Source organism: Lepisma saccharinum, chromosome 30 (genome assembly GCF_977018435.1).
Source record: "Lepisma saccharinum chromosome 30, izLepSacc3.1, whole genome shotgun sequence".
NCBI lineage: Eukaryota > Metazoa > Arthropoda > Insecta > Zygentoma > Lepismatidae > Lepisma > Lepisma saccharinum.
This window is the reverse complement of record NC_139258.1, coordinates 31,195,869-31,211,209: the sequence shown is the minus strand read 5'-3', so window position 1 is coordinate 31,211,209 and position 15,341 is coordinate 31,195,869. Positions and strand designations below refer to the sequence as shown.

At 38.0% G+C, this 15,341-nt stretch overlaps 1 protein-coding gene across 1 annotated transcript in view; it reads right to left on the bottom strand.

Moving 5' to 3' along the window:
• The window catches only part of LOC145981673 (uncharacterized), a 60,068-nt gene that overhangs the window by 32,120 nt on the left and 12,607 nt on the right, over positions 1-15,341 (bottom strand). Inside the window, exons 4-5 of the mRNA XM_083115055.1 lie at positions 13,894-14,364; positions 5,236-5,433 (exon numbers count right to left, since the gene is read on the bottom strand). Of these exons, the coding sequence (XP_082971181.1) occupies positions 5,236-5,433; positions 13,894-14,364 (669 nt within the window). The remainder of the gene's footprint in view (positions 1-5,235; positions 5,434-13,893; positions 14,365-15,341) is intronic.

Here is a 15,341-nt window from a genome sequence, read left to right as displayed (position 1 = left end):
CACAACATAAAATGAAAAGTCTCAGCATAGGCAAACTGTGGTTCAGTTCATTGCTGGTGCAGGACAAATTTCAATCTCATTTTTCTTTCGTATATGAGAAAACACCACAATAAGATATTCTCAGATGAAAGAGAAATGATGGTAGCTAAAAATATCCAAAAATGAGAAAAAGTCAATTGAGCTGTTCAAACTTCAAATTTGAACATTTGAATGGAGTGTTCAAATTGGAGCAAGTTTCAACTAATGAACATCTTGTAATAGATTCTACTGTCCTTCCTCTTTACAATGAGCTCAAGAACGCTTCTGCATGTGCACTAGTCCGTGAGATATACACAAATAAATATTGCATGTTTGTGAAAAATGACTGATCAACACTTATATTTCAGCAAAATCCTTTCACAGGTGTCGGTCTTGGAGAAAAGCAAAGCTGTGTACCACATATCAAAATCGGTGACTATGAGGGTCAACTCCAGCCTAATTTGACATGGAATGACCCATCATAAAAAAATATTCTTGCAACTAAGCTCTATTTAAATATATGAATCCCCATGAATGATCAGATGAATTTGTTTTTCAATGTAAATATAACTATTGAAATTATCTTACTTTTCGATTTTTTAAGAAAAGATTGGAATATGTTGTTTGAAAAACCTCGCTCAATTGCACAAATATTGCATGTTAAAATTCTTTCTACACATTTAGATATCCATAATTTTGAAGCTGTTCCTGAAATCAGAATTCTGTAGTTTATGAAGGTAAGGGGGGTGTACCAAAAAGCAACTTAACGCTGCCACCTGCAGACCCTATGCTACGTGTGGTGTTCTCTGGATATCAGCGGGTATCCCGTGGGAAGCCTGCTAGCCTACAGACGAACTTAGAGCCTATTTTCTACCGGTAGGTATAACCCCTCGATCACTTCATCTTATTTTTTGATTATGAAGAATAAGCTTGGCAACAGTGAAGGGCGGTGATTGATGGACGAGTGGAGGAGTACGTGCAGGAAGAGAACTGCTCTTGTCTATCGGCAGCCATGGGAGAGAAAGAGTCGCCTTGTCTTCGATCCTCAGTCTAGTTTTCAGTTAAGTATTATTGGTTTGATCTTTATTTCTTTCTGCATGCATAACAGTGTATAAATTGCTAATTGATTATGTGATCATTCCAAAAGAAGTTTAATTTAGTTTAATTTTCATATTACCATTTTGAAGAAAGGAACTACTGTCTCTCTCTCATGCACTCTCTCCCACTGAATGTGTGACCATGTGAAATAGTATCTTAAGTAACTAAACCAACAATATGTAACTAAGCTCCTGATTGATTTGAATAAATGTGTCGTTATCATGAATTGTGTGTTACTCGAATTTTGATTACTGCAAATCGAGTTACTGTTCGACCAAGTATTGGGGAAATGTGTCGTTATCATGAATTGTATGTTACTCGAATTTTGATTACTGCAAATCGAGTTACTGTTCGACCAGATATTGGGGACCTCTTATGGGTCCAGTTCTGGTAGGAGTTCAGCCCCGAAAGGCTGTTGTATAGGTCAGAGGGGCATTACAGTCTTATAGCACACAGGAAATGATAACTAGATCGGTCACATTAGAATGACACATTTATTCACATTAGACATATGCTGCGGCATGGTCACAGCCAAACATGAATAATCTACCTTTACACTCAAAACAGAACATGGAGATATACACATAACTTACATATCAGCCGAACACTTACATAAATGCCATATATCCCTTACTTAGGCTCACTGGAGAGGAAACAAAGAAAGAATGGGGGGGTATCTCGTATCACATGCACATGGGGATTCTTTGCATCTGGATCCCATGGACTGGCAGCTAGTATTGGCCAAATTGGTGGTTCCCTTGGGTGGATGCCTGGTGTGAGTGTGAATCTTGGTGGATCCTGCCTGGGTAAATATCACAGTCCCAGCAGCTATGCCATGTGCACACACAACACACATCTAACACACAATTGTCCACACAAAAACACAATAGGTCAGAATACTGTCCCTTTTTGTGGCCTGGAGTTACACTCACAACACATTGGTGTCCAAACTCACCTTTGTTAAAGAACCACGCACACATTTGGCAGCATTTCATTATACAGATCCTTTGTCCCTGGCCCACACAACCATCCAGATACTTATTTTAACTCACACCACTCCATGCGACCTTGTCTGAAGCCTGTCCTAAAGAGAAGTGAAGCTTGAGAGGCAAGCTCCCATGATAATAAAAGAATTAGCCACTTTCTCTGTGACGTCTCAGCTGTGGCAGGCAGCCCCTGATTGGCTGACTGAGGTCGCATGTGGCTGTAGCTGGTCTGTGGAAGAAGTACCAAGTCTGCTCACCAGATGGCAGACTTGCATGGGTGGTTGTGAACAGTACCTGAATGTAGGCTTGTAAACATTGGCATTTTCCTTGTTTTTAGACCTTATTTAAGCTAAATGAGTGAAATTAATTGGCTTTTCAGGCTCTGGGCACTGTTCTTCATATACACAAATGTTATCTCTAAAATCTAACATACTCGTAAAATGAGGGATTTGGCTGACAGGTGAGTTGGAGCCCATTGTTTACATGGATTCAACATGGCCATTGTTTGTCTGAAAATTGTTCCCTTTTATTGAATAAATAATTTTTATCCAAACTATGAGTATGACATAGGATTTTCATGCACTATCCATGGTACTGTTTATTGGGGTATGTGATAATATGGGAAATGGCTCTCACAGGCCTTTTCTATTTTGAACCTAATGACTATTGCTAGGATTTTGATGACCTAAAAATTCGTAAAAAATGCCCTTAAAAAGATGCATTTATGACCTAAAAATTGCCAAAAAATGACCTAAAAACCGTTAAAAATTCCAAAGTAAAATTTTATTTGCACTTCAAATTACAGCAACTCTAGTATGCAACTTTTGACAAATTATGAGAGGTTACTGTTCAGTTTTGAGTTGCAGTGTGTAACGAATATTTTCTGTAAATTTTCAAAAATAAATGAATGACGATTGTCAGCTAGCACACTTTTATACATAGAAAAGCTCCTTTCAACATCAACAGAGGTAATAGGGGCATATTTAAAACATACAATGTCACTTGGTTCTAATTCGGTTTCAGAGTCTGGCAATGAAAACGTTTTCCCACACAATACGTCACGAATAGAACATATTATTGTGTATCCTGCATTTTTCCCTAGCACTTTCTGCATCTTTTCTCTCACTTGTATTTCAACAGTACCTGGAACTGCTTCCAAATTATCCTGAACTTTGTTAAGGACATTAACTTGATCAACCAATGTAGCTCCAGATGTCTCGAGTGAAGTTATGGCAGAAGGTAGGAAGTCGAAGTTGGACTTTATATAGCATAATTTTCCCTCCATTTCGGGATCAGCCAAGAGTTCCTGTGCTTGTCTTATACACAATGCTTCACTGCTGTCGAACGAGGTTACAACTTCTTTCACAACTTTATAATTTTCACAATAGTAACCACAAGCCTCTAACCATGTACCCCATCTAGTAAGAATAGGAGCTGGTGGTAAAGGCACATCAGGTGCATGAGACCTAAAAGCTAACACTCGTGATGGGGACTTGAGGAAAATCTTCTTAATGTTTGCAATCAGTTGGTCTACATCAGGAAAGTGACTTTGCAGTTCTTCAGCAATACGGTGACACGCATGTGCAAGACATGTTACATGTACCATTTTCGAGTACAGACCTTTCAGAGAATTCCCTGCTTTAACCATGTACGGTACCGCATCTGTTACGAAAAGCAACACCTTGTCATATTGAATGCCGTCGGGCCACAATAACTGCATCGCGTTATTGAAAACTTTGCTGATCGTTGAATAATTCACTTTTTCTAGACATTCACAATTTATTAGAAACACTTGAGTAGACTCGGATTCCTGCATCATACCAATCACTACATTTGCAATGTACCGTCCGAGTGAGTCGGTACTTTCGTCAATTGACACCCATATTTTTTTACCATGAATTTTCTGCCGAATTTGATCCATTGTTTGGTTGTAGCATTTCTTGACATAATTTTTCCTTAGCGTGGAAGAATCTGGTATCGATTTCCCAGTATGTTTTTCCAAAAATGCTCGATGTTTAGGATTTAGTTTACTTAGAGGAATGTCAGCAGAAATAAAAGCGTCGCACAGTTCTTCAGAAATAACAGAGGATTTGGAGGAACACTCACCCATTAACAATTGCACCGTCCTCTTCTGATCTTGAATTTGCTTCAGAGCTGCCTTGTGTTTCTCGCGGTTGACATGTTGCTCCACCGTGAATTTCTTTTCCGCAGCAACTCTTACACCACAAAGCTGACAGAATAATACTGATCCGTCCGTACTGAACATATTTTCACCATACTGGGACACAAACTGTTTTAATTTGTACTGTGTACTTTGCTTGGTTTTTGGCATCTTGTCCAATGCTTCGAAAACCTGCTCTACTGAACACTGCACCAAAGTAAATTCTCGCAATAAACAGGAACTTCGACAATGGCCAGATCACACGTTCCATCCATTCACTTTCAAGGAACACAACAATTGGTCTGAGCAGATTAGAAGATAAGATTAGGCAGGGCAACGACTTTCTTCTCCTGGGGCAAAATTGCGAGCTGTTTTGAACTTCTAACAATTGAATTTCATTGTAAGGAAATCGTTATATTCGTGTTGTTTATTTTCTTCTGAGACGGATGGAAGGTAGCTGCGGTTTCATATATTTTAAATTGTCTAGGGAAGATATGAAAAAATAGAATATTTATTCATCTTAATCCTTTCACGTTAATGCTGCCCATGCACTCGCAGCGTACAAGTGCTCTGGAAAACTAAGAAAATAAAAAAATGACCAAAAAATGACTTAAAGTGCCAAAAAATTACTTATACAACACATAATGGCAAAAAATGCAAAAAAAAAAAAATGCCCCAACAAATAGTGCTTAAAAGTTTCAGCACGACATGAAACATATAAATATTAAAAGATTTGGGTTTCTTATTCACCAGAAAAAAAGATGCAATTTCATCAAAATCCTAGCCCTACTAATGACCCTTGCACTTAGATGGAATATGTGCGTGTCTGTATTTGAGCATCTATGCCCAATCCTTGCTTGGTCATAAGCTTTCTTTATGTTTTCTTAGAAACATGAGAAAAAAATGTTTAACATCTATGTTAAACTTCATTCTATAAAACTAATAAAAAAACTTAAAACTAGAAAGACTTACATTTTATTACACTTCTCACAAGCAAACTGTTCTCTTGTAGGACCATGGTGTATTTTCTTATGTTTGTAAAGACCTTGAGCTGAATAAAATCCTTTGCTGCAAATATCACACATGAAAGGTGTTGAAGATGAATGGTTGGCCAGTTTATGCCTATTCAGCTCATCCGTTTTTAGACATAACTTTCCACACGTATCACACCTATTAATAAAAGTATGAGAAAGGCATACATACAAGACAAGTACATTTACACGATTCAAAAAGTATACAGCATGAAAGCATAATCAACACTCAGACATTTTTAAACCTGAAGGATTAATGCTACAGCAACAATCTGTTGAACAAGATCAATCCCATCTTATTTCATGATCACCCTGCTCTTACAACAGGTTCCTTACCACCAATTTCACATGGAATGTGAAAAATTTTGAATCCTCTCCACACGGACCAATCATCAAAATTTCTTGATTTAATTCTAATATTGAGAGATAAATGCAGATCAAGTAGTTCTTTGTTGCAAAACCTTCCTTACTTGCCTGTTTGATCATCTCTTTTTAGATCAAAATATTTTTCTAGCAATTATATTATTGAAAATTCTGAATATGTGTTCCTCTTTCAGTATAAGGGACCAATGTATGTATATGTGGTGTGTGTGTATGTGTCAGGCCCATACCCAAGGGGGGGGGGGGGCAGGGGGGCCAGGCCACCCCCCTTGAGCCATGCAAATTTTTAATATGAACATATAAGAACCTACAAAAAATACGTTGATAGTTTTTCAAATTTTGCATTAATTTCGATTTTGTCCTTGCGTAAATGAATAGGTTGTTTCTGAATAGAGACAGGCTCTAGAAGTCTGCAGTCTGCAATATTGGGCTATTTTAGTTCTATAAGCATTGATGCAAGGCTATCAGACGTTTCGATTTAGTCGGGACAGTCCATTTCTTTTGATCCATGTTCCGACTTTTTTGTTTCTGCTCGGACACTGCTTGCTATAAGGGAGGAAAGACTCTTGTGCTACTACAGACATTGTACTGGTTTTGTAGAACTTTCTGTAGAATACTGTGTACATTATTAAAATTATCTGAACTTTTTATGATTCAAAAACAGTTGTTTGACACTTGACAAATGGGAACCCCTTGATTGTTGAATTGTTTCTTCTATTACAGTGTCACTAATGTTTCACCTAATTAGAATAGAAGGGAATTTTCTATACTCTTTACATTATGGAAGAAAGGTTCCTCAACAGCTACATTACAAAACCAACCATATAAGGGGCATTTAGCTCTCCACCCGCACCGCAAGGTCTGTGATCCCTATTTGCCACCACTGAGCAGAAGGATAAAAAACTTTCTCTTTCTCCAACATCAGGGGTTTTCTGCAACTGATCTCCATTCTACCATTCAATGGTTTAGGGTTAATTAATATTATGTAAGTAGGAATATCCACTTCACAGCAGAATCGTTGCTAGATTTTTGGGGCAAGAAACTGCCTGAAGCATTCTTAACATATATTGTTATTTGTCCAAAACACTCAAGAAATTAAGTACATTACTATTTATGAAATTCTGTCAATCTGAATTTGTTTTACTGCAACTTTTCTTATTTTCTACTTGTAATTGGCTTGAACATAAATACACAGTGGTGTGACCGTACAACCGACAACTTTCACAGTGTGCAGAGAACATCAAGGCCAAAAAAATTTTATCCTACGAGCCGTTGAAAATTGCATTTTCTATCCCACATGTATGTAACCCTATTTAATAGCTTCTTGGTTGCCACTGGCATTTATTTTTACTGTTGAATAAGATTCTGAAAGCGAAAATACACCATAGAGACAATATTATACCAGCAGACACACTGCCAGGGTGAAGTCACTTAGCCGTTACCTTCAGATAATTTATTTACAGGGTTCGCACAGACTCCAAAGTCCTTCAAAACTGGAGGAGTCAGGAAAACAAGGCTAGGACTGAGGTCATTGGAAACAAATTATTTTTTAAAAAAAGCTTTCAAAGCCTGGAAAAGTCAGGGGAATTAAATGATTTTTGCTTGGCAGAATTTGTAACCGGAAACACGTTTTGTTTTATCTTCCCAACGATCTTCCTTTTTGGGTAATATTGCTTATAAAAAGTTGACAGAAACAAATGTCAGGGTCAGCTGCAAATATTTGTATACATATAGGTTAGAAAATGCTGTTCTTCAACATTTCATAGCAAATTGAGCAAATTTCTCTAACCACCCTCTCCCATACAGTCCCCCCCCCCCCCACAGTGTATAATAGAGAAAATTTATGAAAATTTGCCTATGGGTCTGCCCCCCCTCAAAAAAATCCTGGTTACGGGCCTGGTGTGTTTGTGTATGTGTGTGTGTATTTCCCCCCTCTCTCTCTCTCTCTCTCTCTCTCTCACACACACACACACAGATATACATGCAGACAAAATTACTGCTTTAAATAGTTTAGCCTTTACAGGTAAGATTCTTGGATTAGCATGTTTAGAAATGAGAGGTTCACAGGAAAGGCTAATGCTTTGAGGATTGTATACCATAGGTGCACCCTGGTGACCAACAAATATAATTATCCTATACCGGACAACATGCATTTGGCAATCATAAGTGGCACCTAGGTGGCCAGTCAATCATGAAGACCAGTAAATATACAGGTTTAAATGGGAGTTAGCATACAGACAGTTGTGACTATGCACAGTAAGGTTAATCAGGACTGGACCTACAGTTTAAAGTGGGATCCAAACCACCATGTCTCTCTACCGGGTATCGAACCAGGAACCTCTTGATTACAAGGCAATGACATAACCACTGTGCCATTGGGGAGGCAAAACTCCTGCACAAGTAAGCATTAGTACTGACAATATTTTTGTTGTACTGTTGTCACATACAAAATTTAGAAGGAATATAGCTGTAGCAAGATTTTCACTAGAAGAACTTTACAGAAACGATATAGATACAATTTTAAGAATGTTGCTAGCTACAGCAGTAGCTACTTCCAACCACTGGGTGTTGCAATGCTGCAATGTTCTATCCTATCAATTGTGAATGGTGGTGAAGCACAGACTTCTTATGTCATCTAAACCGCAATCTATAGAGGTGGTTAGTGCTAAAAAAAAATAATAATAAACAATGGCAAGAGTTACAAGCAGCAGCAACACTAAGCTAGTTGAATTTTTATACAATACAATACAAATAATTTTTTTTTTTAAAAAAGTATGGTAATGATGTAGAGAAGTAATACATGTAAGGAATAATGGACACTTCTGAAATGTAGTGGTATAGATAGAACCAATGGTCAGAAGTAGCGTGTTACTTGTAGCATCGCTACTGTAGCTAGCTACAAAATTTGTAGCTGTAGCTGTAGCGACGCATTTTGAAAATTGTAGTTGTAGCGGTAGCAAAGCTACAAAATTCCTGTAGTTGTAGCGAAAATTTCACTACAGCTACATTTTTTTCTCGTCATTTTGAGGTAAATTTTGAATGTCACAATAGCACAAAAAAAATCGACAATAACGCTTACTTTTGCAGGAGGTTCATAAAAACAGTCTATTACATAGAAATACGGATAATCTAGATTATAAATATATTGATATTGCAGATTATAATAGATATCTGCATAATGTATTTCATGAGTATGTGAATAATTATAATATCCAAATAACTAACTGACACATATGAATATATTCCTGGTACAGCTACGTTCTTTTTAGCTGCATTTTGAGGAGAAACGCCTTGTTTCTGCCAGCCCCAGAACAAATACTGTGAAAGAGACAGCAAAATATCAATAATTACTATGTAAAACACAACTTGCAGTTCAAAAACGTGTATATTTTTTAATATGCTGACAAAGCAATAGTGCCAGCAATCAATGGCTCAATACGTTAACAGCAATGATCATTGTCAGTATATAGGATCTCACCATAAAGAAATTATTGTTATGAGAACAATAGACATACACTTTCTGGAATTACAATTATTTCCATGATAATCTTTGTTCTCAATTTCAAGATTACGTTTAAATCACTTGGGTATACACATCAGTTTCTTCAATATATTTTATCATAGTGTAAAAAGTATGTACAACTTATTGACTTTCCTGCAATATCGACAATTTTCTTTAGTAAATGTACATTGCTATCAAATTTATGTATTTTTCCTACTATTGCATCAGTTTTCTGTAACTTTTACTAATTATGGCAATGAGGATGAATGGTTTATTTAGTTATTCTCTCCGGTCTGTAGCTAGAGGGGGCAGGGGGTCCAGTCGAACCTACCCTTGAGAGCCTGCTTTACCCCCTCCCCCCCCCTGTGAAAAAAATGGAACACATTGCTACCTGAAATTCTCACTTGATTTTGTGATTTATTAGGGTATATGGGATTCTGTATAATGTCGTATCAGAATGGGGGGAATTCCCTTCCAGATTCAGACTTTGGGAAATGATTTTGCAATTTTCAGTATCTAGAACAGTTGTGACATTTTGAGTAGTCTTGTATTAAAAGTGTCTAATGTGTTCGGATGTTTTTCGTGGATGTGTTGCTATGAACTTGGAACTGCTTAAATTTTTGTTTCCCAAGTCTACCTTTTGGTAATAGTGATTCATGTGGTAGAGAGAGGGAGTAGACATTTGATTTTTGTTACTTAGCGTTGCTTTTCTGCCACTTCTAGCTAATCGCAACAATGAGTAATGACGCGAAATTGATGAAGAGACACTCATAAACAGTGCTGCAACCACAAGGGAACAGGGGCATTGTCCTCCCCCCCCCCACCCCAACCTTGGACGAAAGTCCATTCTAGGGGAAGCCAACATTGAAGTGAAAAAACAAGACTAGGAGAATCTAAGAATAGAAGGACAATTGGAAACTCATGATGGAATTAGTTTTCATGTGTTCCTTGCATTTTTCTTCCAGACGGCCAAGGGAATTTGCAAGGGGCACAGAGGGGCAATTGCCCCTTTCCTCGATTACAAATTTTATACAAGTAAAAGTACATTTCGTAAAATTTTCTTGGTCTCTCCGCTCGCAATGTCTACTATTCTTATAGTACAAGTTCAGACCAATAGCTATGGGGAGTCAGCTCTGGGTTGCAAACGATCTCTATGAAAAGAAATGTTAAAGAGAATGCCATGGTGCCCCGTAAAATTATTTGCGCCCTATTAAAACAATTTATTTCTATAAAACTTAATATGAAATATTAATGATGACACAGTAATACAAGAAGTCGTTGATCAATCAAGGGTTTTCGTTTTGTTTGTCAGTCAAACAAACAGTCAAACAACAGTCAAAGACAATAGCAATACACAAGAATTGGATAACCCCCTCCCCCATTTTAATGCTCAATCCCCCTAACTAAAATACCCACCCTAATCTAAGACCTAGATTTGGATACTGTTCCCCCCCCCCCCAACATTTAATTCAGAATCCTCCGTCCCCGAACAAACGTGTCAATTAAGGACTAATATGTGAGAGTTGAATATTTCTCCTCCCCGATTTGATAATACCCTTAAACACTTTCTATTCTTCATCTAATATATTAAACATGGTGCATTTAAGGGGTAAAATATTTACACATATTTTGGGAAATTATATAAATGTTGAATTTTATATTATTTGAAGGAAAGAAATCTCCTGCCCAAAAATCTTGATAGTGCAGCCTGCACCATAATGCCCCCCCCCCCCCCCCCCCGGGTGGGCACCTCTCACTGAATATAGCAGAGCTCCCACATGCTTAAATAATTTCACTCTCGTCTGTCATACTAGAGGTCCCAGGTTCGATCCCTGGTGGGAGCATCGTGAGGATGATTGTGGAGCTACTTGAAATCGATATGGTATTGAACTCTGCTCTCGAAACCAGTAAGGACTCAACATGCTGTACACGTGTAAGTAAGCCAATTGAAAACCACCTCAATGGGTTATTAAGCCATAGAATTTAATTTTATTTACTAATTTTACTTTTAGAGGACCTATATAAGTTTCTATCCGATGTTGTTTCTTTTAAGACCACTTTTGAAGTTTTTTTCCAAAGCATTCCGCTCTCGTCAAATGAGCACAACACGCTACAAAATCAGAGCTCCCAGGTTTGGACCTTAGTCAGGCATGGTTGCCTATTTATTCAGGTCATCATTCATCCTCATCGTCTCAGTTGCCCAAGAAGAAAGAAAAGCAACATGAAATAACCAAATTAGAAAAGAAAATTAGAAAATGAATCTTGAAGTTGCAGGAGTTGAGTTCAACATGCAGGTTTAGATTTCCGCTCCCACAAGTAGACAAATGACAATAGAAAATGCTTGATAGGTAATTTCATGATTACATTATGTAACTATTATTCGCTACATAAATTGCAAAAAAAGTAAAGTGAAGTAAAGTGCTCGCTTCCTGTGGGCTGCACCACGCCATGAAGGCATATAGGGGGTGTTGTGTTAGGGCCCCACACTTTCTTGATCACAGCCGAGGTGGGGTGATGTGATCAGCACCACACCCCTGGCAGCCTTTACCCTCCAGGTACCCACTCTATACAACGCTGAGTGGAAGCCACTTGAACAGGTTGAAAAATCCTGGTTCTCCCCTGCCGGGAATCCACCCTGGGTCTCATGGTAGTCAGATGCAATAATGACTTTTTTCTTTATTTTATGCTACCACTGCATGACTGAGCTGCCGCGGCTCTCGCTGAAATGAAGAAAAATCAATGCAAGTCAGAATTATAGGCGGAATTTTGAAACCTACCATTTCTAGGTCTGGAAACTATTGTAAAACTCTTACTACATACCTCGTTTTCTTCCATTAGTGAGAGGTGAATTATTCTTCATTACAGCGCCTGTGTTAGCACGACAACCCCCTTCCCCCCTTTGAAAGTCTATCTTACATCTTCTATCACACGCAACCCAGTGGCCGATCCAGAAAAGTTCCGGGCCCTGTGCCATAAGGCACAGACTTTTACCATTAACGGTTTCCCCCATTTATGAAAGTCTGAGATTGTGTCCGAGATCAACTTATATAGGGATATAGATGGAAAATTCCCACCTAAGATTAACGACCCTGGGAGTCGAACTCATGCTCCTGTGTGGTGGTAACAGGCTCTTTTAGAACACAAAATTTTGTGACAAATTTCACAAAAATTGAAAAATATAATGGATAGTAGAAGAAAATTGATGATAAATAGTGTAGAGAAATACTACCTTCATACCGTAACAGGTTCCCCTGATTAGAGAAAGGTAGCAAGCCAAAAGCAATAACCTCCTTCATCGGCCGTTACTCTCTCAAGCATTCTAAGAATGCTAAGTCAGTATCAAATCAATCTTCCTGGTTGATTGAATTTAAGTTGCTGATCAACTGGTATTAGGGAGCAATAACCAGGTGGTGGAAGAAAGGATAAGTTAGAGTGTAACGGGCGACGTGGGGTCTTTTGCTTTGGATCGAGGAACGAGAAACATCGGGGAGCTTGAGCGAACCTGCATAGTGCAATTCTAAGTGTCTTCTCCGAGGAACTCTTCATCATCGAATAGACAGGTAATATACTTCTCTAACCATGTTGATCTAAACTAGAAGATAAACCCAAATTCTTAGTGTTGTGCCATTTCATGTGTAAAAGTAACCTCTCGCCCATTACCATCAAGTTATCTGCCAAGGGCGAGTGCTCACCAGTGAGGATGAATGAATGACAAAGCTACATCACCCAAGCATAACAATTAAGATTCTTGGTTTGATCCCAACGAACCTCACAATTCGTTACGATACACAATACATAATATTTTCAGAACTTGCCTTACAAGTAGAGGAGATGCAATGCAACCATTGACGATGTTTCTTTGTAAAGTTGTCCAGGACTTTATCGGGAGTGACTTCAATGTGTTGGTAAATGTGATCGGTCCTGATCCATTGTTTCCATAGGTGGCAGCTTCACACTTGACTTTTCACTCGTGATGTATGAAAACAAGATCACATATACTCCGTGATTCTACCCCCTCGCGTTTACAGAAACTATATAACCATGAATTACTCTCGGACCACCAAACCCCTGTTTCACAGCTGACAGTCAACAATTGTCCAGAATGAGGTAAAAAGCGAGAGAGGTTTCTTGGAAAAAAGCGTGGAAACGTACTGAAGTCGGTACATTACAAAGGCTTAATTATTTTACCTCAGTCCAAGCAATAAGACTCCTACCCCCATGCTTGTAACTGTAAGTGAACGCTCAAGCACAAACTGTGCCTCAAGGAACTGCCTATCGGCATCTTTTTCATTCATCCCGGTGCAGGAAAAGGGACAAAGAGTTCTAAATCTGGTTTGTCTCGTTGTCATGAGTGTTGTTGTATATGGGGATACCCTTGCCGAGTCATAAAAAAATTAACCTATAGAGTTCTAGCAGCGTGTCCATAATCCGTATAAACTGAGACAGGAATAAGAATAGTTTTCAAAGATCCTCCGAAAGAGTGATTGCGATCTCAAGAGAAAATGGACAGCTGTTACCACTTAACTGGTGGCCAGGGAGAGAAAGTGCATTTTCAAAAGGTCTCGGATATTGTGATACTTACTTCTTATGACCAATTGACTTTAAGTCTTTAAATATACAGTAGTATACCAGCCACAGAACGTATTTCAAAACAGCACATAATATTATTTGGTATATTGCACTGACACTTTTTTTTTATTAAATTTTCTTCCTTACCTGAAATTTCTTGCTCTAATATGTCTGTAGAAGTGAGGTGTATAAACGCCATACGTTTCCTTTATTACACCACAAATTGGACACTGATACACTTCTTCCTTGTCATATTTTTCCGCACAGTGTATATGAAACTCTTCTAGTGAAAATATCAGACTACAATTTACACATTTTGTTCTCCACTGACTCATCAAAACATTCTTGATTTTTGGACTCTGATTCTCATTCCGAACTGGTATTTCTGCATTTTCAGATTTCACTATATCATCTGCAATGTTTGGTTTCTGGCTCTCTACATTGGATGAAGATGAATAATTCTCATTCCGAACTGGTATTTCTGCATTTTCAGTTATCACTATATCATCTTCAATGTTTGGTTTCTTGCTTTCTACATTGGCTGAAGATGAGTGCTTGTCCAGTTTATGCCTATTCAGCCCATCCTTCTTAAGAAATGATTTTCCACACACATCACACCTATTAACGAAAGTATGAGAAAGCTATTTATAAAACAATACAATTACATCTGTGTAAAGCATCCAACAAATACCGGTTGTTTCATAAATAATTGAGTGGTTACAAAAATTTATTACAAGTAAACTATTGAACTTACGTTAATGAAACCAGTCCAGATCCATCGAGGAATGAAAACAGTTTGTGCGTGTATGTTTTGTGAAGCTGAGAGTTCACATCCCTGCTGCTAGGTGGCACTCAAATCAGCCACATCGCTCACAGTGTTTTGTACATTGTTTTGGTCCCCAAGATCACCGGACCTTACACCGTATGTCTTCTTTTTGTGCAGTTTCATCAAAGACAGAGCATTCGTCTCACAGCTCTAAAGGAGCATATCATCACAGCAATACGCATTATCAACAGGTCCATGTTCATGTGAGTGTGGCAAGAAGTACACTATCGTGTTCATGAGTGCCACATTGAACGTTTGTAGGTGTAAAAAAAAAACTGTTTGAGTTTCTAGTTCATTCTGTATTGGTTTCATTAACATAAGTTCAATACTTTACTTCCAATAAATCTTTTGTAACCCTTCAAGTATTTATGAAACACCCGGTATAATTATTCTATACTGGTCAACATGCACTTGGCAATTATAAGCGGCACCTAGGTGGCCAGTTAATCATGATGACCAGTAAATAAACAGGTTTATAAGGCAGTTAGCACACTGACAGTTAAAAGTTGAGTGACCAATCTGTAATCTTCTTTTCTCTCTCTCTCTCTCTCTCTCTCTCTCTCTCTCTCTTAAAAAAAGAAAAACCATCCTCTCCTCTCAGCCTCTGAACTCTTCTATCTCTCTCTTGATGTACTCTGATGTATTGCTTACTTGGAGGTTTTTGTTGAAAAAATTAGAAAGAACGTCTACACAGAATCATTTATAATTGAATAAAACAATCCATTTGTGACATAACCAGTTAAGAATACAGTAAACAAGAATTTAAAAA